This window comes from Muntiacus reevesi, chromosome 18, assembly GCF_963930625.1.
Source record: "Muntiacus reevesi chromosome 18, mMunRee1.1, whole genome shotgun sequence".
NCBI lineage: Eukaryota > Metazoa > Chordata > Mammalia > Artiodactyla > Cervidae > Muntiacus > Muntiacus reevesi.
In genome coordinates, this window is record NC_089266.1 from 37,234,204 (window position 1) to 37,259,249 (window position 25,046).

The following is a 25,046-nucleotide window of genomic DNA, read 5'->3' on the forward strand; positions in this document are numbered from 1 at the left end:
AGGCACTAAAGGTCTTTTCCAAGAACATGTCACAAATAGGGAAGTGCCGATTGTTCATTGTGTGTGTGCGTTAGTCACTCAGTTGTGTCCAACTCTTTGAGACCCCATGGACTGTAGCCCACCATACTCCTCTGTCCATGGAATTCTCCAGGCGAGAATACTGGAGTGGGTCACCATTCTCTTCTCCAGGGGCTCTTCCCAACCCAGGGCTTGAACCGGGGGCTCCTTCATTGCAGGCAGGTTCCTTACCATCTGAGCCACCAGAGAAGTCCAGTTGTTCATTAACATGATTCAAATGGAGCCTTTTAAAAAAATACCTCTCTTAGGCACCAAGTGCTTTTTGAGCTACAGCTCATTATGTTTTTCAAAAAGTGTGTGTTTCTTGGTAATGTTATTACTTAAAACTCTTTTTAGTGAAATACACTGAAGATTTTGCAGAGGAAATAATGTGATGCCTGGGATCTGCATGGAAATGATCCAGGGGGTTGTGGCAGGTGGAGGGGGTGGTATTGGGAAAGACTGTCCTTGGATTGATAGCTGTTAAATCTGGGTGAGGGGTACATGGAGGACTCCTTATACTAGTCTCTCTATATTAGATTAATGTGTGTGAAAATATGCACAATAAAACTTTAAGTGTGCTGATAGTGTTAGATTCTGATGTGTATAATGAGAGAAAATACGATTCCCTTCTGTCGGTAGACGTGTACATCCCTGTATTATTGGAGGTATTTCCTGTCCTAAATTGTAGACTTTAAGTAGATTATTTTCAATTCCAAAGTAGGCAACAAGTTTCATTTGGACTTTTTTTTTCATTCTCCTTCTTGCTTTTTTCACATTCAGCAAAAGAGTGTTATCAGAAGAGTCTTCTACTATTGAAATTTTTGCCCACGGGTGGAGGTTCAAAAGAAAGCTGTGACAGGTCAGTGGCCGTGGATGACACAGATCACCTGCAGCCACTGGACAAGCGCCAGAGGACAAGCTCTGTGGTGGAAGAGCACTTCCAAGCCTCGGCGTCGCCCACTGCAGCAGCGCCCCCCACAGCGGGAGACCGGAGCCCCGGCCCAGACGTGCAGCCCACGCTGCCCCCCAGCAGTGGCCCGCCTGCCTTGGAAGTGTCCTCTGTCCCAGCAGAGGAGCCCTCGTCACCTTCCACTCCCACCCGGCGGCCTCCCTTCACCCGGGGACGACTCCGGCTGCTCTCCTTCCGCTCGATGGAGGAGGCTAGACCGGCACCCACGGTGAAAGAGAAGTACCCGGTGCTGAAGGACCTCATGGACTTCATTAAAGATCAGTCACTCTCCCACGAGAGGTGAGCACCTTCTCTTTTCACCTGCAGGTACCCAGTCTCATCAAAGACTCGAAGTTCATGTTATTCATAAAAATGAGCAAATACTACTTGAAGGACAGATCAAGATTTGTCTCAGAATCTTCAAGAAAAAAGCTTTTTTTTAAAAAAGAGGTATTTTTTTCACTTGAGATTTGTACATTATTCTATATGTAAATTTTATCTCAGTAAGGTACTATTTGGATTTAAAAAAAGAAACATTTGGTAGCTGCCAAAATAAATCTGTCTTATTTTAACCCTGGGAGAAGTTTTGGATTTGATGTTTTCTGACAGCATTACTTGTCAGTGAGTCTACACCTCTGGAAGTGTTGCATGTTTTAATTTCCTATCTGAAGTTAGTCCTGTTTACCACAGAGGCAGAGTTCCTTTTTAATTAATTAATTGTTTAACCTGAGTCATTGGGCTTCCAAACAGTGATTTGTAATGTTGCTGAGTAATGACTAAAAGTAGCAAACATGATACCTCACAGTAGTATTTCCTTTTTACTAATACGGCCTCAGAACTCTGGGCGGGGGTCTGTTTTCTTTCTGCCCCAGCTTGCGAGTTTTCTGGGTGTTCCTGACTTGAGTTCTGTCTCCAGTGTTGTGAAGGTTCTCTCCTTGAGGAAGGCCCAAGCCTGGAGCATTCTCAAGGTGCTGAGGATCATCCAGTGTTGTACTGAGTCCCTTGGGCAGCCTCACTGCTTCCACCCGCCTTACATCCTTTTCCTATTGGAACTCCTCACCTGCCAGAAAGAGTTTACCAAGTAAGTCCAAAGTACCAGGGATCGAACCCACGTCTCCTGCTTTGGCAGGCAGGTTCTTTACCTCTGAGTCACCGGGAAAGCCTTGAAGTGCTTCTTTCACACCCAAGTAAATATGTCAAGAAAATGGAGATAAGAGGAGAGGATTGAATTTGTGAAGAATACTTCACATAGTACCAGGCACTCTGGTAGTGGTGGGAAGGGTGGTTTTTATATTAATATTTTTTATTTATATTAATAAGGAAAGATTAGTCATCTCCATACTCCTGGTGGGTGGCCTTCTTGACTCAAGCAGAATAGTCTTTGCTGTTTTGTCTGCTTACTTTCTGCAGTTGTTATATTTACTTAAGTTTCTCCACCACTTTGTTAGCTTGCTTCTTCTTCGCTCTTTTCATGTAAGGAATAATGATTATTAAGTAAATGTTTTGGCCATTAAGTGACCGGTCATGTCTTCTGTTTCTAGTTATTTTGGACACCTGGAAGGCTGTGGTGCAGATCTACACAAAGAAATTAGAGACACTTACTATCAGTTTGTTCTGTTTTTGGTCAAAGCAGTCAAAGGATTCAATAGCAAAAATGACAGGTATGAGAGAGTTTGATATGATTTCTAGAGAAAAATCATTTCCGTTTTTTTTCTGACTTTTAAAGAAATGCATGTCTAATGTTAAAAATACGGAAAAGCACAAAGAGTAAAGTAAAAATAACCCCTAATCTTGCCATCTAGAACTAGTTGCTAATGTTAACTTATCAGTATATTTTCTCCCAGCCTTTTTTCTCTATGGTATATACAATTTTGGTTTGTTTTTTTTTTCCATTTATTTTTATTAGTTGGAGGCTAATTACTTTACAATAGTGTAGTGGTTTTTGTCATACATTGGCATGAATCAGCCATGGATTTACATGTATTCCCCATCCCGATCCCCCCTCCCACCTCCCTCTCTACCCGATCCCTCTGGGTCTTCGCAGTGCACCAGGCCTGAGCGCTTGTCTCATGCATCCAACCTGGGCTGGTGATCTGTTTCACCCTAGATAATATACATGTTTCGATGCTGTTCTTTCGAAACATCCCACCCTCACCTTCTCCCACAGAGTCCAAAAGTCTGTTCTGTACAATCTGTGTCTCTTTTTCTGTTTTGCATATAGGGTTTTATCATTACCATCTTTATAAATTCCATATATATGTGTTAGTATGCTGTAATGTTCTTTATCTTTCTGGCTTACTTCACTCTGTATAATGGGCTCCAGTTTTATCCATCTCATTAGAACTGATTCAAATGAATTCTTTTTAACGGCTGAGTAATATTCCATGGTGTATATGTACCACAGCTTCCTTATCCATTCATCTGCTGATGGGCATCTAGGTTGCTTCCATGTCCTGGCTATTATAAACAGTGCTGCGATGAACATTGGGGTGCACGTGTCTCTTTCAGATCTGGTTTCCTCGGTGTGTATGCCCAGAAGTGGTATTGCTGGGTCATATGGCAGTTCTATTTCCAGTTTTTTAAGAAATCTCCACACTGTTCTCCATAGCGGCTGTACTAGTTTGCATTCCCACTAACAGTGTAAGAGGGTTCCCTTTTCTCCACACCCTCTCCAGCATTTATTACTTGTATATACAGTTTTTTAAAGCAGATGGGTCTTGGTTCATCTAAGAATCTGTAAGCTGTTATTTCAGTTTTAAAAACTTAAAAGCCATTCCCCAGTCTCCTCCATAGTAAGTGGTGTAGACATAAACCTTAAATCAAATGGTTCTCCTCTACATCTGAGCGGCATGACCCGGGCTCGTTGGAGCTGGCCCTGATCTTGCTGTTGATCAGAGCTGAGTTGTGTTATTCAGTCTTTTCCCATAAAAAGTCCCCTGTGGTAGTCCTGGCAGGGTGGAAACCTTGCTACTTGATGCCTTCAGAACTCTTTTGCTGAAGATGTTCTTTGGAGAGGGTTTGTATGGAGTCTGAGAAATGTGAAAAGATATTGTGGGGAACCCAGCCCAGCAGTCTGGGGTTCCCTCTGCTGTCCACTGACAGACATACCAGGTCTTTGACTTGCACTGTTCTGTCATCCTCATGGGTGATGGGCAGCTTTGGTAACTTTCACCTTCACGCCTCTTCAGGTCCTTGCTGCCTGCCCTGTCCTGCATCCAGACGGCCCTGCTGCACCTTTTGGACATGGGTTGGGAACCCAGTGATCTCACCTTCTTTGTTGACATTCACTTACCAGATCTCCTCATGAAAATGTCACAGGAAAACATAAGTGCCCATGACAGTGTGATCAGGTAAGGACAAAATCTGTACTCTGCAGTTCCTTCAGGAGCTCATGAAGTTCAGGGATCGTAGCAGTAGCACAGGGGTTCAGAGTCCAGGCCTGGAGCTAGGCTCTCTGAGGGGTATCCTGTCTTTGCCCCATCCTCACTGGATGACCTCAGACAGCTTTTTAAACTCCTTTGTGCCTCAGTTTCCTCATCTTTAGAACTGGAGGTAATAAGAGTATCTACCTTACAGGATTGCTGTGAAGAGTGAATGAGTTCTCAGTGTTTGGCATGGTGTCTGGGGCATGGTGGTGTATAAAAGTTGGTAGCAGTGGTGCTGTGAACTCAACATGAGGATCTTCCTTGTTTGTGGAGATCCTCATAGAACTTATTGAATTGAAGAATCCTTTTCTGTAATTTTTTGTTCTGTGTGTGTGATTTGCAGCCACTATAACCTCTTGTACATTGTAAGGATTTAAGGTATAGGGGGTAAAAATAGTAACAAAGGTTTTTTTTTTTCTCCTATCCACTTATTCTATTATTATTATTTTTTAAAATATTTATTTGACGTATCGGGTCTTAGTTGCCGCACACAGGATCTCCGGTGAAACAGGCAGGGCCTGTCGTTATGGCGCACAGACTTCTCTGGTTTCAGCTTGTGGGCTTGGTTGCCCTGTGACTTGTGGGATCTTAGTTCTGCAACCAGGGATCGAACCTGCATCCCCTGCATTGGAAGGTGAATTCTTAACCACTAGACTGCCAGGGAAGTTCCTCCTTTCCACATCTAATGAACGTCTTTCCACCCTACTCAAGTCCACTTACTCATTAATCACACATATCTGTAGAAAAGAAAGAGAAGAAAGGGGAAAGAAGAGCAAGAGGAGAGAATCAGGAGGAAATGAATGATCTGCGTCCACACCTATTTTCCCTCTCTCATAAGAGATATATTCCCTCTCTCAGAAGTAGGAAAAAGGAGATAGACTATAAGTGATCCCCTCGTTTACCAAACCTCTGCCATTGCCCTGCTGTCAGACGGTGCTCTTGACAGAGGGAAGGGACCTGCAACTTGAGGAAGGGGTTGGGGGATCAGCTTTAAGCTATCAGTCTGCTTCTTGTTTCAAGCTTCACCTGCAGCTACATGAGCCAGTCCTTGAGAGTAGGGACTGCACCTTCCCCACCAGTTCCCACAGCCCCTGGCCCAAAGCTCAGAGTGAGTAGCCCTGAAATCAGTTAATTGGAACATGTCAATGAACAAATGTGTCTGTGTCTGTTGGTAGATGCTTTGCATTTGCTGTCAAGTAAATACTCTTGTATTTAAAATTCCAGTTGCTGAAACAAGCTATTGACTGAAATTATGGAAATCTATACTTTTGCCTCTAAGAGGAATCCCTGAGATTATTTGTTAAACATGAGGAAACTGAGGACCAGGGCCGAGTGCCATGTCCAGGTCTTACAGCAGCCAGCGAGAAAGCCGAGGCCCTGGGGTCTCCCGACCCCCTTCTCATGCTGCTGCCACAGGTGTGCTGAGCATGTCCAGTTCAGACCCGTTTTTTGGTGCCTGGCACATAGTAGGTTCACCACAAATGGTTGTTAAATGGGCTTTTGCCATGTAGGTACAACCTTTCAAGCTCCAATTCCTCACCCATTTTAGTAGGCTCTGGAAGGGCATTCCCCCCCCCCCCCCCGCCTTTTTATTGGTATGTATCTATCAAACATTTGGCAAACCCTGGGGCTTTGAAAACCAGATTACCTTCTTGCTCTCAGAAGTCTCTAAGCGCCTCGGGTACTAGACCAGTAGGACAGAGTCTGCTAACCTGCACTTGCCTTGATTACTGGCAGAGGCATGCTTTTCTCTCTTTATGTCCTTTTTTCAGCCAATGGAGTGAAGAAGATGAGCTTGCTGATGCCAAGCAGAATTCAGAATGGATGGATGAGTGTCAGGATGGCATGTTTGAGGCCTGGTATGAAAAAATAGCCCAGGAAGATCAAGAGAAGCAGAGGAAAGTAAGACCTCTCAACAAGGGTAATCTGAAGTGATTTGCTAGGAGTTTGGAGACGAAAGTCTGCATCGGGGCATGCCAGCAGGCTGTCTCCTGAGAGGGCCAAAGGGGGTAGTCAATACCCGAGTGAGTGGCTGTCACTGAGCCTGGTCTTTTAACTCGAGGGTCCTAAACCTGGCTTGACCACACTCAGGCAGTGGCTCCCTCCCCTAGCACTAGATTCATAGGAAAATGGCTCATGAGGCTGAAGTAAAATAATTAGGTGCCAGTTTATTAATTTACAGCGAGAAACAGAATTCCTAAAGGCCCTGGACTCTGGTGTCCTTGGTACATACTTTTCCTGTAGGCAAGCAACACGGGAAGGCATGTCTCAGTCAGCAGGTTGCCTTCTGAGCGTGGAAGCAGCCACATGTGCACAGAATCAGTTACCTGATTCCCACATGTCATCAGGCTCAGCCAACCTGCCACGTCCATCTCCACATTGGGGGTTTATCTGTCACTACCACACTACACCAGGTGTCTGCTGCCTCAGATGCATTCATTTTCTTAGCTTGTGTGCCTACTATGTGCCACTTACCTCGCTCATGTAGCTTCTCTGTGGTGCTCGGATCGAGCACACCAACTTGGCCTTTGTGATTTTTCTCTCTTGTATGTTAATACCTTATTGGGAGCCATTCTCTAGTCCTAAAGTGGCTTGGCATATTTGCTGTGTTCTACTGCTATATGCTGACTCAGTGGTTTATGTCCCTTATTTCCAGGCTGTAAAGATAAACCATCCTGCTGGGACCTTGCAATAAAACTGCTTGCTCATGACACGCGGCCCTTAGTCTTTCCCCAGAATTTTTTTCTCCTGAAGTGCCAGCAAACAATGCTTCTCTTGCAGTGTTTCCTGTATCTGAACCCAACCCTTGTCCAGCCAAGTACCCAAGCCAGAAATCTGGATGCTGTTCTTGACCCTTCGCTTTCGCTGGCCCCCATAACCAGTCAGCCCCCAAGGCTCCTCACCAGTACCTCCTAATACCGCTCAGATCTGCCCCCCTTTCACTGTCTCGCTTTCTGCCCAGCCCAGCCCTTGTCAGCAGTCGGGGGCTGCTCTGACAGCCGCCGTCAGGGTCAGTCTCCGTGACTCCAGTCTTGCCCACTCTGACCCATTCCCACTCAGTCACCAGGGGAGCTGTCAGAACGCTCACCTCTGATCATGCTGCTCTTCCATCCCAGCCTCTTGCAGTTTAACCTTCCTAACTGATCCGGTCAGCTCTGCCCCATGGTGTGCTCTACATTCGGAATTATTTCCAAGTGCACAAGCCCCCGGCTCGATCCTTTTGTGGTCTCCCATAGAACTTGCTATTGCTTTTATCCCACATGTTCATCACCTGCATCTCCACCCAGCTGATGCCTGTTTGCCTCTCAGGTCTCAGCTGAGTAATTAAGTTTTTTTGAGAAACCTCAATGTGCTCTCTAAGCCTCCTGAATTTGGCTGCCCATACATCATACTGTAAGCTGTCATGTGTTTCTTTAAGGGAATTCTCAGCTAGACACTGAGCTCCTTAGTCTCCCAATCCTAGCACTTAGTACAATGCCTGGAGTGTTTTAAGTAGCTGATGAAGGATGGATTGATGAAGGAATAGTGGCCACATTAGAAGTCTGTTGGTTGATTGTGTTTTATTTCACCTTATAGATGCACATGTTTATTGCTCGCTACTGTGACCTGTTAAATGTGGACATCTCCTGTGATGGGTGTGATGAGATTGCCCCCTGGCATCGCTACCGTTGTCTGCAGTGCAGCGACATGGATCTCTGCAAGACTTGCTTCCTAGGTAAAGTTCACGGCCTGAGTGTGCCATCCCAAGGAAGAAGCGTTTCTATCTTCTATGATCTTGTCATTTTTTAACCTTCCACTGTACAGTGACAACACTGCCCAGCAGTGTTCTCTGTCTTGTCGGCAAATATGACCTCACGTCCCCAGCTGAGTGACAAACTTCAGAGCTCTGTTACCTGACAAGCTCCCACCTTCCATGTCACTGGGTGTAGACGCTTGACAAACACTCAGCACCAGTGAATGTCCATCCAGTTGAGTTTTCAGGAAATGATTTTGCCCTCTGAATCAGGCTGTTTACAAGAAGTAAAATACACACAAGCAAACTTCAGAAATTCTTGAATCCTCTCAACTGGCAGGTGCCGAGGCAAAGCAGGTTGACAGTAGTAAGCGGCGGAGTGCTGTTAGTGTGCATATTGCCTGGCTGTATAAAATACAACCCCTGTCCCAGAAGCGTTTGCAGCTGTGGCAGGAGACAGGACCTGCTCACGCAAGGTGTATTCCAGGATAGGAGTGTCCCTGCTGAGTTACAGATGAGCAGTGCACGTTATTCTGGGAGAGTTCAGAAGGAGGGAAGGCTGCTGTTGAAGGAAAGCTGGTGGAGGAAGTGGGATGTGAAAGTGAAAGTCACTCAGTCATGTCCGACTCTTTGCGACCCCATGGACTGTACAGTTGATGGAATTCTCCAGGCCAGAATACTGGAGTGGGTAGCCTTTCCCTTCTCCAGGGGATCTTCCCAACCCAGGGATCGAACCCAGGTCTCCAATGTTGCAGGTGGATTCTGTACCAGCTGAGCTACAAGGAAGCCCAAGAATACTGGAGTGGGTAGCCTATCACTTCTCCAGCGAATCTTCCCAACCCAGGAATTGAACCAGGGTCTCCTGTATTGCAGGCGAATTCTTTACCAACTGAGCTATGAGGGAAGCCCCTAGGGATGTGAATTGGGCTTTAAAGAAAGTTAACAGTGGAGAGTGTGTCATCGTAAGACTGAGCGAGTCCAGGGCTGGAGGAGTGAGCTTCTGTAGTGTGTTTTGACGGACTTACCAGCGTCCACAACTGAGTGATGGATTCAGACAGGTTGGACCCAGGTTATGGGATCCAGAGATGCCAGTCTCAGGAATTGAATGAGTGTACAAACAGAAGGGGAAGTTTTGCCACCATGGTATTAACATGACCAGAGCTATGCTAGAGGAAACTGGTTCTGTCCATGTAAGGGCTTCCTTTAGGAAATCACAGTAGTGACAAGGGGTTTCGTGCCTGGCCTACCTTTCTGGACATGGGAACAGAAGTGGGTCATAGGTGAGGAACATTCAGCAGAGTGTGTGATGGGGCTTGGAGACCCACTGGACTCAGAGTGAGAAGGGGACCAGAGCTGTCAGTCTCTTTCGTGACTCACATTCTCACTCAGTGGGTCTGGGGTTATGGAGTCTCTTTTCATCTATGATTCGGGAATGAAAAAGCAAATACCTGATAACTTCTCAGTGCTTGTTAACAAGAATACACCAATAGATGCTTAGATGTGTCTGGGGAGGGTTCATGGAAGATGGCTTACAAATTGGCATGAGGACTTGTGCTGCCAAATGGAGGTCATAATGGGAATTGGTGATCTATTTGATCAGGCTCTGCATTGCACTGAAAAAGGGAGGTCAATCCATGGTACCACTGCTAAGAAGTTTCTGTGCCAAGAGTATCATTCATATGCTGAGAACCACTGGGCGGAATGCACCAGTTTCTGAAAGAGGCCTGTGGTCCCTGACATCCTGAGCGATCTGTTAGGAGCAACTCTGCTACTGGGTTTGGTTTGGGTTTGGAAACCAGCCCTTCTCAGAGCCCTTTGCCCAGTCCACCTCACGCTGCTGTTCTTCCCCCAGGTGGGGTGAAGCCTGAAGGCCATGGAGATGACCATGAAATGGTCAACATGGAGTTCACGTGTGACCACTGCCAAGGTTTGATCATAGGCCGGAGGATGCACTGCAATGTATGCGATGACTTTGACCTGTGCTATGGATGCTACGCAGCCAAGAAATATTCCTATGGGTATGTCTCACGTGACCTCCAGCCCAGCAAACTTCTTTTCATGTACTTGTTTGCTCTTTTTTTAAAAAAACCTTACATTATAAAAAATTTAAAACATACCCACAAGTAAAAAGAGTAGTACAATGAATCTTCAAGTCCCTTTTACCCAGACTCAGCAATAAGGAAGATTTTGCTATGTGTGCTTCGATTCTTTTTTTTTTTTTCCTTCTGCTTTGTTAAAGTATTTTAAAGCAAATTCCAGACCTTCAGTCATTTCTTTCCTACATACTTCATATCCATCTCAAAAAATTATGGGCATTTCCTCACATTAGCAAAATGCCATAAGCGCACCCTGTGAAGCTTCACAAAAATAAAGTCTTACTTCACTTGGTTTCCATGGACAGTCTTCTAGGGGTTATGAAATCCTGAAATGGATTGTGTAGTGTTTGTGTTCGTTCATTTTTCTAAAGAAAGGGCCAATACCTATCTTGAAATTTTCGGTAACAGCCTTAGAGGTTACTGATGCCCACCTGTGACCGTGCATGTGGTCCCCTGAGGTCCCATTCTCCTTTTCGGACACTCACAAGGGCCTTCAGGCCTTAAAAGCATCTCGCCTTTGCAGCCACTTGCCTACCCACAGTATCACTGCCCATCCAATGGTGACCATCCGGATCAGCGACCGGCAGAGGCTCATCCAGCCCTACATCCACAACTACTCCTGGCTGCTCTTCTCTGCCCTGGCTCTCTATAGCGCCCACCTGGCCAGTGTCGAGGACATAGATGGCGAAAAGCTGGACCCACAGGTCCACAGCAGCGCTGTCACCCTGCGGAGCCGGTGCCTGCAGCTCGTCGGGGACTGTCTGATGCAGGCTCACCAGGGAAAAGGTAAGTGTTCCTCAGGCTCGGAAACCAAACCAGCCCTAAACTGCTCATGAAGGAATAGCCGCAGCAGAAGTGAAATGCAGTGCTCAGTGTGAAGGTGTCAAAAATCGAGTTTTCCACAAGAGGTGCTCACCATGGAGTGGAACTTAATTTTATGTATTTATTTATTTATTTAATTAAAAAAATTTTTTTATTGTTACTCTTATTTTTATCTTTTGGCCATGGCCCACGGGATGTGAAATCTAGTTCCCTGACCAGGGATTGAACCTACACCCCCTTTGTTGACAACTCAGAGTCTTAACCACTGGACCACCAAGGAGGTCCCCTGGAACTTAATTTTAAATCTCCAGATGCATTTGAGAGAAACACTGGCATTATAAATTCCTTTCAGAATAACAGACCAACTCCTCACTCTAGTAAACATTAGGGAGTCAGATTTGGATGAAGTCGCGGTGGGTAACACTGGTGCTTCAGATCTGTCTTGTTAACTGTTTGCCAGGGAGAACTTAAAAACCTCGTTGTGTGGGGCTCCATAAAATTTTCAGGTTTATGATTTTCTAAACAGGCAATCCTCCTGTATCTTTTGTCCTCTGTTGTTAATAAAGCACAGGTGGACCCCGCTATCGAAACTTCTAGTGTCTGAAGTCAGGAGCTGAGTAGATGTGTGGAATGGGGATGGGGGGATTAGATTGAGTACTCTGGTTCAGCTTGTGGAGAAGCTCAGCCATCTCTTTCCATAGAGTAGTAAAGTGATTTATGGCATTTGCAGGGAATAACCCTCTTATAAAACTTTTAACCAACCTCTTTTGCTTTCCACGTTTAGGTCTTAAAGCTCTAGCTCTGCTTGGTGTATTGCCAGATGGTGGCTCTCCTCCAGAAAACCAGGCCCTGCCAGTCACTGTGCCCACCCAGACGTCAGAGGAGCAGCCAGGGAAGAAAGCTGTGCGGGCTGCCGCGGAGCCGGCCCACGCAGGCCCTGCTGGGGGCCGCAGTGTAAGTACAGTCCTTTCCTCTGCAGTCAGAGGTGAGCCCAGAGCTGTCACGTGAGGCAGCAGAGGAGCAGTGTGGAGGGTCCAGGTTTGTGACCCAGTTTGCCGGGGTGTGGGTCCCTGTTCTGTCTGGCTTTGGTCACATCACGACGTCTCTTCAGTCTTCTCTTCAGTAAAATGAAGGGAGAATAGTAGCTATTCCTTGGGGTTGTTGTGAGGATTTACATGCATCACACACACTGAATTAACGTCTTAAGTCCTCACGGGAGTTTCTGGTGGTCCAGTGGTTAAGAATCCAGCTGCCGATGCAGGGGACACAGATTCAGTCCCTGGCTGGGTAGCTAGGGTCCCACGTGCCATGGGGCAGCTGACCCTGTGCACCACAATGAGAGAGAAGCCCTCACGCTGCAACTGTAGAATCCATGTGCTCCGGAGCCCCGGCGCCACAGCTTGAGGGAGGCCCGAATGCCAAAACAAAGACCCCGAGTACCGCAGCTAAGACCTAGCGCAGCCAAAAATGAATAAATACATAATGTGCTTAAAACAGTGTTCATGGTAGGCTCTGTCGGTGTTAACTACTCCTGTTCCCCGCCTCCTGTGGTTTTTATAAGGATTGAGTAAGATTACACACCTGAAGAGGTTGGTTCCTTTCTGGCCCGTAGTGAACACTATATACATGAAACTATTTTTATATTCAGTCAACTAACAGGTGATACTAAGTGCTTAGTACTTACCAAGTAAGTACTTACCAAGTAAGTACTTAGTACTTACCAAGTAGTTTACATAGGTAGTTTATAAGAGTTTACCTGTGCTTGTTGAAGTAGAAGAAAAGCCTTCCTGGATCCAGATGGAACCTCTGACAGTGACACTGAAGATCGTTTTGTGCAAGAGCAAGCAGAGGTTCCGTGATGCTGCCTTCAGAGCCTGAGTGGGTGCTGTCAGCGCCCCGGCTTTGACTCAGGAGCTGCTGCTGTTTCTGTCCCCTGTCTCTGTCATGAAGGATCCCCATTGGTGCTTATCGTTCCCTGGGATCCTGTCCTCTTTTAGAGGAGGACAAAAGCAGAGATGGCAAAAGCTTGAAAATTCCATTAGCTTCGTTCAGCCAGAAAGCCAACACGAGGACAGATGACGTAATAACCTTCAAGCCTGCTGTGACCACAAAACCCCTTCTCCAGGCAGCACTGTTCCCATCCACAGGTTGTGGTGGGACAGGGTAAACATCACCAGCAGAGTCGGGCTAAATCAGCAGTCTTGTCTTCACCTTTGAGCCTGAGAAGAATTGTATCTTCTTGTGAGCCCCAGCATCATATAATGTGCCACCAATCAGCACGGCTCTCCTTGTGTGTCTACTTATTCACTAATTTTTATCAAAATGGACTTGAATTTTTTTATTTAGTGGATTAAAATCTTAGTTTTTGTTATTGATTTTGATGCTCAAGTTGTCCCATGTTTGGCTAGTGGAAGCTCCTTCCAGCTGGCTTTTGTGTCCTTTGCTTTGTCTTGATTATTCCTTGAGCACTTCTTTAATTTTTGATACAAAAAGAGGTTTCAGGCTTATCTTAGGCTTTCCCTGCCTAGGGACTGGAATCAGCCTTTTTCTAAGGAACCCCCGGGGCATTCTTTTTATTCCTGAGGTATCCATACCTTTTGGGTCCTCTTACCATCAGTAGCTGTGTGCACGAAGGGTACCCTGCCCCTGGCTCTCTCTCTTAGTCTTCTATGTGTCGAATTGCAGTTTCTGCATCTCCTGCCTTGGAAGGCAGATTCTTTTTTTTTTCTTTGGCTGTGCTTCGTGGGAGTGGAATCCTGCTTCTCTGACCAAGGATCAAACCCAGGCCTCCTGCCCTGGGAGTGTGGGAGTGTGAAGTCTTAACCACTGCACTGCCAGGGAAGCCCCTGGAAGGCAGATTCTTAACCACTGGACTGCGAGGGAAGTCCTTGGCTAGTGATTTTTTAAATTGTCTGAATGTAAAAAAATTAAGATTTCTTTCACATAAAAGTTTACTCACTCTCCAATTTGTTTTTAGGGGAAGAGAGATGCTCCTAAGGAAGTCAGACCTTTAGATAGCAAGCAGAGAAGTAAGGCCAATGAAGGTGTATCATTAAGGAAGGATCCTTCCTGCCCGACTCAAATTTCAGACTCACCTTCAGATGCCTGCACACCTATAGGACTTCCAGGTAAAAACTCTTTGACAATTACCTTGATCTCTTTCATCTTAAAATGCACACATGCCCATCTCTGAGTTATCTCTTGCACACAATTTATAGCTGGTTAGTACCCAAGGGTGCATGGTTTCTCAGTTCTGCCTCAGATAGTACTGATACCACTTTGAAAATCATCCTTCTTTCATCCTGTTTATCTAATTTCCTATCTTGCTTATTCCCCGATTTACTGAGAGCCTTCTGTGTGCCAAGCACTGTGCTAGACTCTGGGGAGGAAGCAGGGACCAGGTCAGACAAATGGACACGTAGCTCCTGCCCTCATGAGGCCTGCAGCCTGGGAGGGTTTAAGACAGGGTGTGTGTAACTGTAATTTGAGGTGGGATGTGCTTCTGTCCAGAAGAGAGGCCTGAGTGGGTGGTAGCAGTGATGGGATCCGACTTGAACATGCTGTGTCCATATAAGGCCCTTGTAAAGAAGGCCTGTAGGTGACCTCAGAAGTGCCGGGATTTGCTGGGGGGAGGAACACTCAGGGCAGAAAGGACAAGAGGAGCAAAGCCCCAGAGAAGAAATCCCCAAAGGAATCCATGGAGAAGTCTGTGGGGCAGGTGTGTAGGGAGGAAGGGGAGGGAGTGGAGCCCTGAAATGGGGAAGTGGAGAGGTGCATGCACCCTGCAGTGGAGGCCCTGCTGGGGATGGTGGTGAGGTCAGAGCTGTACTGCAGGACAGTTGAAGTGCCAGGAGATGGAGGTGCTGTGGACCGAGGAGACTAGCAGCGAATGTCAGCCTCCTCAGGGCAACTTGGGGAGGTAGGGTCCTTCCCTGGTGCCCGTTCTGTGACAGAGGCAGGGCTGAGCACCCAGAGTCCTGCCCTGTCCCAGAAGGGGCTGATGCTCATCTCTGCAGATCCTGATTCTAAGTTCAGGAAGCAGTCTGACACTCCATGTCAGTCCAGATCATCAAAACCTACTCTGGTCCGATCCCATCTGAAGATCAGCATTCCTGGTTACGTACGGTTGCTTTAGCCGTCACGGATTTATTGAGTTGCTGCTGTGCTCTGGAAACATTTCTAGGTGTTTGTGATACATTACTGGGGGGGGGGGGGGGCAATTCTAGAAGGGAAGTCAAACAATGACCAACCAGTAAAAAAGTGATATGGTGTGTTAAAAGGTAATTAGATGCCATGAGCACAAAAGAGCGGGGACTGGAGAGGGGAGATGGGAGGGCAGGCTCGACAGTAAAACGGTGATCGGGACAGGCTTCCTTGAGTAAGACGTGTTCAGTAATGGGTTTTTAAAGTCTTGACTTGATGCTGTAGTGGCACAGGGCAGTACAGTGATTTACCTGCCTCTTCATACATGCATGGAACCTGGCAAAATCTGATAGCTTGCTGTTTTATAACTCAGATGCTGAAAATTCAGAAGCATCCTCTCAGAAGCCCATTGAGGAAAAGGCAGTTATTCCAAGCCCTGAGCAGGTGTTTGCGGAGTGTTCCCAGAAGAGGATTTTGGGATTACTAGCAGCCATGTTACCTCCCTTAAACTCGGTAAGAGACAAAATGGCATTTAAAAAAAAGAGAAAAAATAAATAAAAAGATTGAAAGAGTGCATGAGAGGGTAGTGTTATGCATAGAAAAAATTTTTGGAAAGCCATATACTGAAATGTTAATTGCGATCATCTGTATATCCCTGGGGTAAGAATATGAATTGGAAGTAAGATTGTAAGATGATGCCTGAGAATGTTTATTTTACAGTCAATTGTACCTAAGCCATTTGTGAAAGACACTGCATAATTCCACTGGCACCAGGCCAGTTATAAATAATACATGAAGACAATGGAGTGTTTAGTTGGTGTGGTTACCTAGATGTCTTATTGAACAGATTTTTCTCCTCTCTCAACAGGATCCCGCAGTCCCCCTGATAGACCTGGAGCACGTGCTCCCACTCATGTTCCAGGTCGTGATCTCAAACGCAGGCCACTTGAACGAAACCTACCACCTCACCCTGGGTCTCCTTGGCCAGTTAATCATCCGCCTTTTACCAGCGGAGGTAGATGCCGCCGTGACCAAGGTCCTCTCAGCCAAACACAACTTGTTTGCAGCTGGGGACAGTTCAGTTGTGCCAGACGGCTGGAAGACCACCCACCTGCTCTTTAGCCTGGGGGCTGTGTGTCTGGACAGGTAGCCACCCCCACTCTATCCCACCTTGGTGTTCATTTCTTTAGGTCATTGATCTGGCTGTTGATTAATTTCAGCGTGCTTCGGTGCTATTTTTGCCCCTATATTGTCTAGGGATCTTTTGTGAGAATAGAATTAGTTTTATTAGCAACATTATCAACTGATATTAAAGCTGTACTTAAAACCCACATTAGAACTGCTGTTGCCGCCTGGGTTCTGTCTGCTGATTCAGCCTCTCTTGTGACATATATTCTGGTTTGCTTTTTCCTGAGAGTAATAGGTACAGGCTTTGAGGTTGAAGAAAATAGATCTATTTTCATTATAAAACCAATGCCTTGCACCTTGTCAGTGTGTCTGGTGCTATTTTATTCCCCCTACCCATCCCTGCCCCTCACCACTCCTTGCAGATCTCAGTTCCCTGACCAGGGGTTGAACCCAGGCCACAGTAGTGAAAGCCCAGAATTCTAACCACTAGGCCACCAGGAAACTCCCTGGTGCTTTTTAAAATATATTTCCTCCCAAGCTTCTTTTCTGTGCATGAATGTGAGTGTGCATAAGTGTACATTTGTGTGTGACCATTTGTAGAGATTTTTAAAACCATAACTATAGACTGAGTATTTATAAGTAACAAATCTTGATGATTTCCCCCCCCCCACTTATCATTTTTGAAAAGCATCATTCTAGTAGTTTTTAAACTACTAACCAGTGAATGGCTCGTTGACATGTTTATGGGTCTGCCTTGGAGTGTGGTGAGCTGATGCGTTGAATTTGGGGCCTGTGCACCACCACCTGATGGCGCTCTTGCCTTCCAGCCGCGTGGGCTTGGACTGGGCGTGTTCTATGGCGGAGATCCTGCGGTCACTCAACAGCGCCCCTCTGTGGCGAGACGTCGTTGCCACCTTCACAGACCACTGCATCAAGCAGCTGCCTTTCCAGCTGAAGCACACCAACATCTTCACGCTGCTGGTGCTGGTCGGCTTCCCCCAGGTACACCTCTCTGAAGGCCTCGTCTCCTCTTTCTGTCTTCATCAGGCATATCAAAGTTCCTATAGCATATATCCTTGGGAGTTTTTTTTCCTTACATAATTTGCTTTTACAGTACTGGTATATTCTCAAGACTTGGGGATGGTTTGTTCAACTTACCTTTTTAACAGTTTAGCCAATTGACTCATTTTATTAGCCAGTAGTTGGCTTTGAATAATAGGTAACTAGTTGACTCATTGGAAAAGACCGTGATGCTGGGAGGGATTGGGGGCAGGAGGAGAAGGGGACGACAGGGTGAGATGGCTGGATGGCATCACCAACTCGATGGGCATGCGTTTGAGTAAACTCTGGGAGTTTGTGATGGACAGGGAGGCCTGGCATGCTGCGATTCATGGGGTTGCAAAGAGTCGGACACGACTGAGCAACTGAACTGAACTGAATACCCTATTAATAAGTTACAGAGAACTTCAAAGTATGATTGTTCTTCACTTTGGCCTTCAGTTTGATCTCATTTCTAATTTTCAACTAGTTGGAACAATGAAGGCTGTGAAAGCAAGGCTTCATTCAGCAGGCACTTAAACAAGTTCTGTGCCAGGCCTGTGCCAACCCTGGACTTAGAGATGGGAAGAATCCTGACCCTGACTACCTGCTGAAGTCAGTGGCACGAGCAAAGAGACTGTGTTCTATGTGCTGCTGAGTTTCCTTTTCTTTCTCTGTCGTTGTTTAGGTCCTCTGTGTGGGGACTCGCTGTGTATATATGGATAATGCCAATGAACCACATAATGTGATCATCTTGAAGCACTTTACTGAGAAGAACAGGGCTGTGATCGTCGATGTCAAAACCCGGAAGAGGAAAACAGGTCCCAAGCATAATTATTTTATCTAAGAATCAGAGCAGATTTTCTGTATATGCTAAAATCAGTTAAAATATCTTTGTTCTTGCCCCTGCATATGAATTTAAAAAAAAACAAATCATAGCTCTCTGAATTTCTTTTTCCTGGAGGAGGGCATGACAACCCACTCCAATATTCTTACCTGGAGAAACCCATGGACAGAGGAGCCTGGTGGGCTACAGTCCATGTAGGGTTGCAAAGAGTTTTGGACACAACTGAAGTGACATGTAACTTCTTTTTCCTCATCTATGAAATGGTGTGGTTGAATTGGGATCACTTTGAAGGCTCTTTCTATGTTGTTATTTTATATATATGACTCTGTTTCGGGATTGGCCAGATGTTTAGGTTCTGAACATCTACTTTTTTCATTTGCCAATATCATTTGTTTTCTAGTGGATAATTTAAACATATGGTGGCTACAGGAATGTAAAGTAACTTCATATAATTTGTATTGGCATACGTGTCACTTTCCACTTTGCTTCATCAATAGGACAGTGAAGGTATTATCATAAAGTGCCCTTTTGATTTAAATTGCCAAATCCCAAATGATCTTGAGTGTCTAATTATTATGTGCCCACGTCTGCTCTTAAAATAATCTGCTTTATAATTTAGCTTCAATATTAAGCACTGTCTATGCTATTTTTGTATACAGTTTGATGTCAATGTCAAGGTTTATTTTATTTTTTTACACTATTCTAGGACCATTTGTTGAGCAGACTATTCTTTCTCCATTGAATCATCTTGGTAACTTTGTGAAAATTAATTGACCCATATATCTTGGTGTTTGTTTATGGATTTTATTATGTTCCATTAATCTATATATTATATATTTGTCCTTACTTGAATGCCACATTGTCTTGACTGCTGTTGTTTAGTCTGATTCTTTTGTGACCCCATGGACTATAGTCCACCAGGCTCCTTCTGTCCACAGGACTTCCCAGGCAAGAATACTAGAGTAGTTTGCCATTTCCTTCTCCAGGAGATCTTCCTGACCCAGGGATCGAATCTGAGTCTCCTGCATTGGCAGGCAGGTTCTTTACCACTGAGCCACCAGGAAAGAAAGCCCTGGAGTGTTATAGATTTCTCTTGAGTGTTGAGAGAAAAATCAGGTCCTCCAACTTTGTTATTCTTCTTCAGAATCGTTTTGGCTAGTCTAGTTCCTTTGTCTTTTTGTTTAAATTTTGGAATCAGCTTATCAGTTTATATTAAAGAACCTGCTAGGGTTTTGATCAACATAACATTGAATCTGTAGATTCATATGGAGGGAAATGATGTCTTAACAATACTGAGTATTTTGATTCAGGAGCATGGTGTATCTCTCCATTCACTTATGAAACAAATTTAGGTCTTATAAAATGTAGATCTTTAGTTTCTCTGAACCTCGCATGGGGTATCAGCTGCCTTCCCTCATTCCTGATTTTGGTAATTTGCATCTTTTCTTTTTCATTGCATAGACTGCCTAGCCAGAGATTTATCAATTTATTTGATATTTTCCAAGGACTGGCTTTTGGTTTCTTTGATGTTTCTCTGTTATTTCTGATTGCTGTTCCACTAATTTCTATCTTTTCATTATTAATTTACTTATTTCTTTCTGCTTTTAGTTTAATTTGCTCTTTTTTTTCTTTTTCTGGTTTCTTAAGGTGGAAGTCTAAATCAGTGATTTGACTTCATCTTTGAGAGACAATTTTGCTGGGTAAAAAATTGTGGACTGAGAGTTTTTTCTTAGCATATTTTAAAGATATTGATCCGTTTTCTTGTGGCTTTCATAGTTTCTGCTGTGAAGTCAGCCATCATTCTCTGTAATTCTTCAAAAGGTGTCTCTTGGGGAATTCCCTGGTGGTCCAGTGGTTGGGACTTGGGACTTTCCCTACCGTGGACTTGGGTTCGATCCCTGGTCAGAGAACTAGGATCCTGTAAATGGTATAGCCAAAGTATTAATAAACAAAATGTGTCTCTTTTCTCTGGCTACATTTAAGATTTTTCTCTTAATCCTTCAGTGAAGGACTACCAACTGGCCCAGAAAGGAGGAGGACAGGAAGGCAGTGACTCCCAGGCCCAGCTGAGCCAATACTCTCAGCACTTTGCCTTTATTGCCAGTCACCTTCTGCAAACCAGCGTGGACAGCCATTGTCCCGAGGCAGTGGAAGCAACTTGGGTCCTGTCCCTGGCCCTCAAAGGATTATATAAAACCCTAAAGGTAATGTTGAGTTTCTTCCATTTGCTAATCAGTCTGGCTGTGATCTAACACTTGCAGGGTATTAACTAGAAGGAAGTATCATCTGATTTCAATGAATAGTTAATCATAGGATCTTGATTATTTTTAGCAATGACTGGGGCCTTGCACAAGGATAGCATTAAGGAAGAAACAGAATTTTCCCAGTAGTTGGTTCTCTGTAATTTTTCAGTCCTGCCTCATGAAACCAGGTACTACTACCTTATGGGCACATAACCTGGGAAGATGAGAAGAAAAATTGACAACAGTTTCTCACTTCCTGCTGAAGCACAATTCCTTCTGGTTCATCATAGGGAGAATAAAGGGGACTAACATCTTATGGGATCTGTAAGCAGTAGGTTTGGCATTTAGGGTGAGAGAAGGCAGACAAGTTGAAGAGCTGGGCAGTAACTGACATGGAGATGAGAAGCCTTGACTTGTGGGGAACATGATTCTTCTACTACTTGAGGGGCATCGGGAGGGAGGGAGGGATCACTTTTAGGATAACCTTCCCAACAGAACTAGCCAAGAAGAAGGATTTCCTCTGGAAGGCTTATGAGTTCCCTGAGTTGGGCAGCACTGGCAAGGAGGACATGAAAGGACTCAAGCACCACAGGAAGACTGGTCTAGGTGGCATTTCAGCTCTGGCCCAGCCCTGAGAATTTATAGTTTTAGGCTTGAGACCACACATCTGCTGTTTGTTGATTTCATGGCATTTATCACAATCTACTTTGTTTTAGTGGTTTTGCATTATAGTAGGTTTGGGAAAATAAACTCCCTGAGGGCAGAGACCATTTATGCCTTTGGACCCTTGATTCTGTAAATATTTGTTGAGCACCAGCTGCCAGATGGAACTGATTACATAGTGTTGAACTAGAAAGAAGGTCCCTGGTGTCATGGAGCTTTCAGCCTTAACTATGAGGGAGACACCAAAGAGCCTGCAAGGAAAACCACAGGAATCAGAAAGAGCCTTCCTGAAGAGGTGAAATCTGAGGTGGTAGAGAAGGAGTCTGGGCAGAGTATTGCATGCTGGGAGAGAGCAAACTCCAGGCGCAGGAGCAGGCCTGGTTGTCTGGGAACAGAAGGAACACCTCAGGGCTTCGGGACAGTGCTGAGGAGGAGAGGAGACACAGGCAGGCAGGGAGCCTGCAAGGGCCTTGTCAGCCATGAATAGGCACTCAGACTTCAGTCTGCAGGACAGTGGGAAACTGGGGAGGCAGAGAGCAGGAGAGGGACATAAACCCTCTGTTCTTAGCATAGGACTCAGCACGTACAATGTACGAGGCTTCAGAAATACTTGTCAAGTGAATGAATTAGAGAGTGGACAGACTTAGATTATGACTCAGGTTCAGAGTTTCATCTTTCCTATGGACTCTGGAGTCTTCACCAGAAAGTAGGCTTGGGCCAAGAGCTGAGACTGGGCTCTGATAGGGGCCAGCTTCTCCCTGAGTGACCCTTGACTTTGTTCACCCTGAGGCAATTGCAGATCATTCTTTTTCTGTTTGGCAGGTTCATGGTTTTGAAGAGACGCACGCTACCTTCCTGCAGACTGATTTGCTGAAGCTTCTGGTGAAAAAGTGCAGCAAAGGGACTGGCTTCAGTAAAACGTGGCTCCTCCGGGACCTGGAAGTAAGGGACGAGGGTGACTCCTGCTACCGCTTCCTGCTGCAGATTTACAGGCCTGGGAGTTAGAACAACCAGTCAGTCACAGCTGGTTCTGCCCTGCACACTCTCATCCGGCGCAGTTGTTAAAACAGTGTCTTATATTTGTCTCCCTTTTTGGAAATAGAGATTATGACACCTGTCCTCCCCTGTCAGGGAAAATGCATTTGATGTTTGTCCAAAGAATATTGGAAGAGAAGTAATTTGTGGAAACACACGGTTGACCATTATATCATGGTAATAAATCTGCCCTTGAATTATTATTTCCCCTTAAAGTTCCTTTGAGCTAAAATCAGTTTCTAAATTTGTCCTCCACTTATGTTTACTTTATGTAGGATTTCAGTTGATAATATTCATTTTATTGCTTTTCTCCATAAGCCTTAGATTTTTCTTAGTGGAATTACTGTGGTTCCCTGGGGTATTTCTGTGCCAAATGCCAGCTTCAGGGCAGGGAAGGCTGCTGCCGTATGGGGGTCACTCGGTCGACCATTCTGTCACACAGAGGCCTGAAGTCCAGGAAGCAGCTCTCAGTTGTCACAAGAGGATATGATTAGTTTTTAGGAAAATATGCTGAAACATATTCACAGATTACCTGGTGAGCTTTTGCACTCTTGCTGTTTAGGAAATAGAGCAAAAATAGAAAAAATTTGTAATTAAAATTTTTTACATTCAAAAATTTACGTTTTTTTATGTGCAGAAAATTTGAAAAGTAGAAAAAAAGAAAAACTCCAAATTTCACCCCCTCCAGGCTCATCTACTATTAGTATTTCATGTATTTCCCTTTTCTGAATTTTTTCCTTCTGTGTCTGTATTGCATACATAGATTTGGATTGTATAGTGGAGCATGTTACTGAGATATATTGAAGTCTTGTGATGGCCGTTTTTCTAAGTTGCTGGGTAGTTTTCATAACCATCATTTTTAACGGCTGCATATGATCCATAAAGTTGGACTTCAGTTTTTGCCATTAACAAATGCTTCTTTGACTGTATCAGGAGTATAACTTTTTACACATTTTACATTATTCCTAAAAGATGAGTTGTGGAATCAAAGGTTATGAGCATTTGTATAGGTCTTTACTGCTGCTGCTGCTGCTAAGTCACTTCAGTTGTGTCCAACTTTGTGCGACCCCATAGACGGCTGCCCACCAGGCTCCCCCGTCCCTGGGATTTTCAAGGCAAGAACACTGGAGTGGGTTGCCATTTCCTTCTCCAACGCATGAAACTGAAGAGTGAAAGTGAAGTCACTTAGTCGTGTCCAACTCTTAGCAACCCCATGGACTGCAGCCCACCAGGCTCCTCTGTCCATGGGATTTTCCAGGCAAGAGTACTGGAGTGGGCTGCCATTGCCTTCTCCGGTATAGGTCTTTACGTTTCACCAAAATGCATTCTAAAAGGATGATACCAACTTTTGCTGTCAGTGGCAAAGTTAATAAACACAAAGGTCCTTTGAAGTTTTAGTTAGCATGTCTTTGGTTATAAGTACGATTGGACATGCTTCCATATCTACTAATTAATTACTTTTTTTGGATGTGGTGGGTCTTTGTGGCTGTGTTCAGGCTTTCTCTAGTTGTGCTAAGAGGGGGCTACTCTGTTGGGTGCACAGGCTTCTCATTTCATCGGCTTCTCTCTTTGCAGCGCACGGGCTATAGGTGCACAGGCTCTGTAGTTGTGGTACACAGGCTTAGTTGCTCCGCAGCATGTGGGATCTTCCCGGACCAGGAATCGAACCTTTGTCCCCTGCATTGGCAGGCAGTTCCTATCCACTGTACCACCTAATTTTACACTCTTTCTGTAATTTCTGATGTCTTTTAAAGAGTCAAGTCAGATATTTTCTACCCTTTGAGGGCTAAAGTTCTTCTCACACACTGAACACTCAGGTACTGCCCTGCCTGATTTTTGTTCTGTCTAGATTTTGTCCATCATGCTGTACTCCTCAAAAAAGGAGATCAACACTTTGACTGAGCATGGAGAGCTGGAGCTGGATGAACGAGGGGATCAGGAGGAGGAGGCGGAACGGTCGGTCAGCAGCCCTGGTGACCAGGAGCAGAAAAAGCTAGACCCTCTTGAGAGCCTGGATGAGCCCACCAGGATATGTTTCTTGGTATGTTCCTAGGTCATGGTGTGGCGTGAAGACGGGACTTAGGAATGGATTCTCTTTGGCTTGGACAGAGTTTTAGTCTCCACGTGGAAATGCTTCAGGCTGATGTCCTGTGAATGCACTTCTGGGAAACTCGTTCTAAATTGTACAGAACTGACCTGGAAGGAGGGAAAAACCCTTTCAACAGTAGTTCTTAATGTTTGGGAGTCGTGGACCCAAAAACTTTAGATTGTTTCTCCCATAAACTACGTGTGCAAATACTTATATGTAAAGTTTGGCATGTAATGTCAGGCCCATCCTCATAATTTCTCAAGTACATCCTTACTTTCCCTGGAAAATCCACTCTTCCTCAAAATGATGTGAAAATGGGCAGAGGCTTAGACTTCAAAGGCTCTAACTATGTGAAGAGTAAACAGAGACTATGGGGTGGATGTAAGAAAAGCAAATACAGCTTTTCAAAAACATCAAAAGAAAGTCTAGTACTTAGATTTACGTGCCAGTTGTCATACTTGAGGGCAAGGCAGCTACTGCAGGAAAGCTAGCAGTGAATAAATACCATTTGGTAAGTAATTATTGACTACTAGCATTACATTTTGTTGGTATAATTTTTTTTTTTCTAATTATCATCTTTATTTGCTTTTTTGTTCTTCCTTTTTTAAAGTAACATGCTGTACCCCCTCATCTATATAATCTTTAACAAATGCACAATCACAGATAACTATGGCACAAATAAAAGTAAAGTACCAAAAACATGGACTTCAGAACTAGGAGATTTTCTTTTGAATTTATAATAGTAATGCAGATTTTATAATCCATATTTTGGAGC

At 44.8% G+C, this 25,046-nt stretch overlaps 1 protein-coding gene across 2 annotated transcripts in view; it reads left to right on the top strand.

Moving 5' to 3' along the window:
* ZZEF1 (zinc finger ZZ-type and EF-hand domain containing 1) overlaps positions 1–25,046 on the top strand; it is a 92,140-nt gene that overhangs the window by 53,132 nt on the left and 13,962 nt on the right. For both annotated transcript variants that reach the window (XM_065908976.1, XM_065908977.1), the window contains exons 29-45: positions 841–1,309; positions 1,926–2,090; positions 2,551–2,670; positions 4,198–4,359; positions 6,207–6,336; positions 8,011–8,149; positions 10,020–10,185; positions 10,787–11,049; positions 11,870–12,039; positions 14,063–14,213; positions 15,602–15,741; positions 16,097–16,374; positions 17,184–17,358; positions 18,083–18,215; positions 20,246–20,445; positions 21,970–22,089; positions 24,032–24,223. In XM_065908976.1, coding sequence (XP_065765048.1) covers positions 841–1,309; positions 1,926–2,090; positions 2,551–2,670; positions 4,198–4,359; positions 6,207–6,336; positions 8,011–8,149; positions 10,020–10,185; positions 10,787–11,049; positions 11,870–12,039; positions 14,063–14,213; positions 15,602–15,741; positions 16,097–16,374; positions 17,184–17,358; positions 18,083–18,215; positions 20,246–20,445; positions 21,970–22,089; positions 24,032–24,223 — 3,173 coding nt within the window. The remainder of the gene's footprint in view (positions 1–840; positions 1,310–1,925; positions 2,091–2,550; positions 2,671–4,197; positions 4,360–6,206; positions 6,337–8,010; positions 8,150–10,019; positions 10,186–10,786; positions 11,050–11,869; positions 12,040–14,062; positions 14,214–15,601; positions 15,742–16,096; positions 16,375–17,183; positions 17,359–18,082; positions 18,216–20,245; positions 20,446–21,969; positions 22,090–24,031; positions 24,224–25,046) is intronic.